The sequence below is a fragment of the Eimeria tenella genome, genomic scaffold, assembly GCF_000499545.2.
Source record: "Eimeria tenella Houghton genomic scaffold, Eth_scaff2510, whole genome shotgun sequence".
Lineage (NCBI taxonomy): Eukaryota > Apicomplexa > Conoidasida > Eucoccidiorida > Eimeriidae > Eimeria > Eimeria tenella.
In genome coordinates, this window is record NW_013542376.1 from 257 (window position 1) to 1,365 (window position 1,109).

General features: G+C 50.9%; 1 protein-coding gene across 1 annotated transcript in view; it reads left to right on the forward strand.

The window, feature by feature from the left end:
- The window catches only part of ETH_00038075 (3',5'-cyclic nucleotide phosphodiesterase, putative), a gene marked incomplete at both ends in the record, with an annotated part of 1,363 nt that overhangs the window by 227 nt on the left and 27 nt on the right, over positions 1-1,109 (forward strand). Inside the window, 3 exons of the mRNA XM_013375095.1 lie at positions 1-53; positions 404-619; positions 1,011-1,106. Coding sequence (XP_013230549.1) covers positions 1-53; positions 404-619; positions 1,011-1,106 — 365 coding nt within the window. The remainder of the gene's footprint in view (positions 54-403; positions 620-1,010; positions 1,107-1,109) is intronic.

A 1,109-nucleotide genomic window follows, 5' to 3' on the forward strand; every position in this document is an offset into this window, starting at 1 on the left:
ACAACGACGACAAACTCCTCAGAGTCGCCTACCTCTTCTCCCCGGGAACCGCCGTGAGGCTTTAGGGTTTACGAGGGTTTAGGGTGTACGAGGGTTTAGCTCGAGGGTTTACCACGAGGGTTTACCACGAGGGTTTAACACGAGGGTTTAACGTGAGGGTCCATTGCAAGGGTTTACTTCGATGGTTTAATGCGAGCGTTTAGTCCAAGGGTTTAGTGCGAGGGTCTAAAAGGAGGGTTTATGAGGTTTTAGGGTTTCCTGCGAGGGTTTACGAGGGTTTAGGGTTTTTCGACTTGTCTGGATCGGAACTTCGCCGCCTTTGCTTGGAAGCGCCGGCTCTTGGGCGAGCCGCCGCAGGGTTTAGGGTTTAGGATTTAGGGTTTAGGGTTTAGGGTTTGCGCAGGGTTCTTCGGGGCTGTTGGCTTCGCTGGGAGAGTGGAGGTTTGACGTGCTGCAGTACGGGGGAGACAGCAGCAACCCTCTCTGCGAATTAGGGTTTATTCTTTTGTCTCCTTTTTGCTTCGACACTCCTGGAGACCAAACCCTAATTCGTTTTCTCAAAACCATCGACAAGTACTACCTCCCCGTCCCCTACCACAACGCCCTCCACGGCCTCATGGTGAGGGTTTAGGGTTTAGGGTTTAGGATTTAGAGTTTAGGGTTTGGGGTTTAGGGTTTAGGGTTTGGGGTTTAGGGTTTGGGGTTTAGGGTTTGGGGTTTGGGGTTTAGGGTTTGGGGTTTTGGTGGAGTTCAGGCGTAGGGAGTTGTTGATGGCCGAAACTAGGGTTTAGGGGTGGGGTGCTTGTAGGGTTTAGGGTTTAGGGTTTAGGGTTTAAGGTTTACGGTTTTGTAGGGGGTGGGGTTAAGCCGTAGGGGGGTTGGTTGACGCCTGAACTTGGGTTTAGGGGTGGGGAGCTTGCAGCGTTTAGTGTTTAGTGTTTATTGGGGTTTAGGGTTTAGGGTTTAGGGCTTAGGGTTTAGAGTTTAGGGTTTAGGGTTTGGGGGTTCAGGTGGCACAGAAGATATACGCGCTTTTGAATTTCTTTTCTTTGATTCGAAGCAGACAGCCGAGAGACATTGCCTTGATCCTTGTGGCGGGTAAACAAATA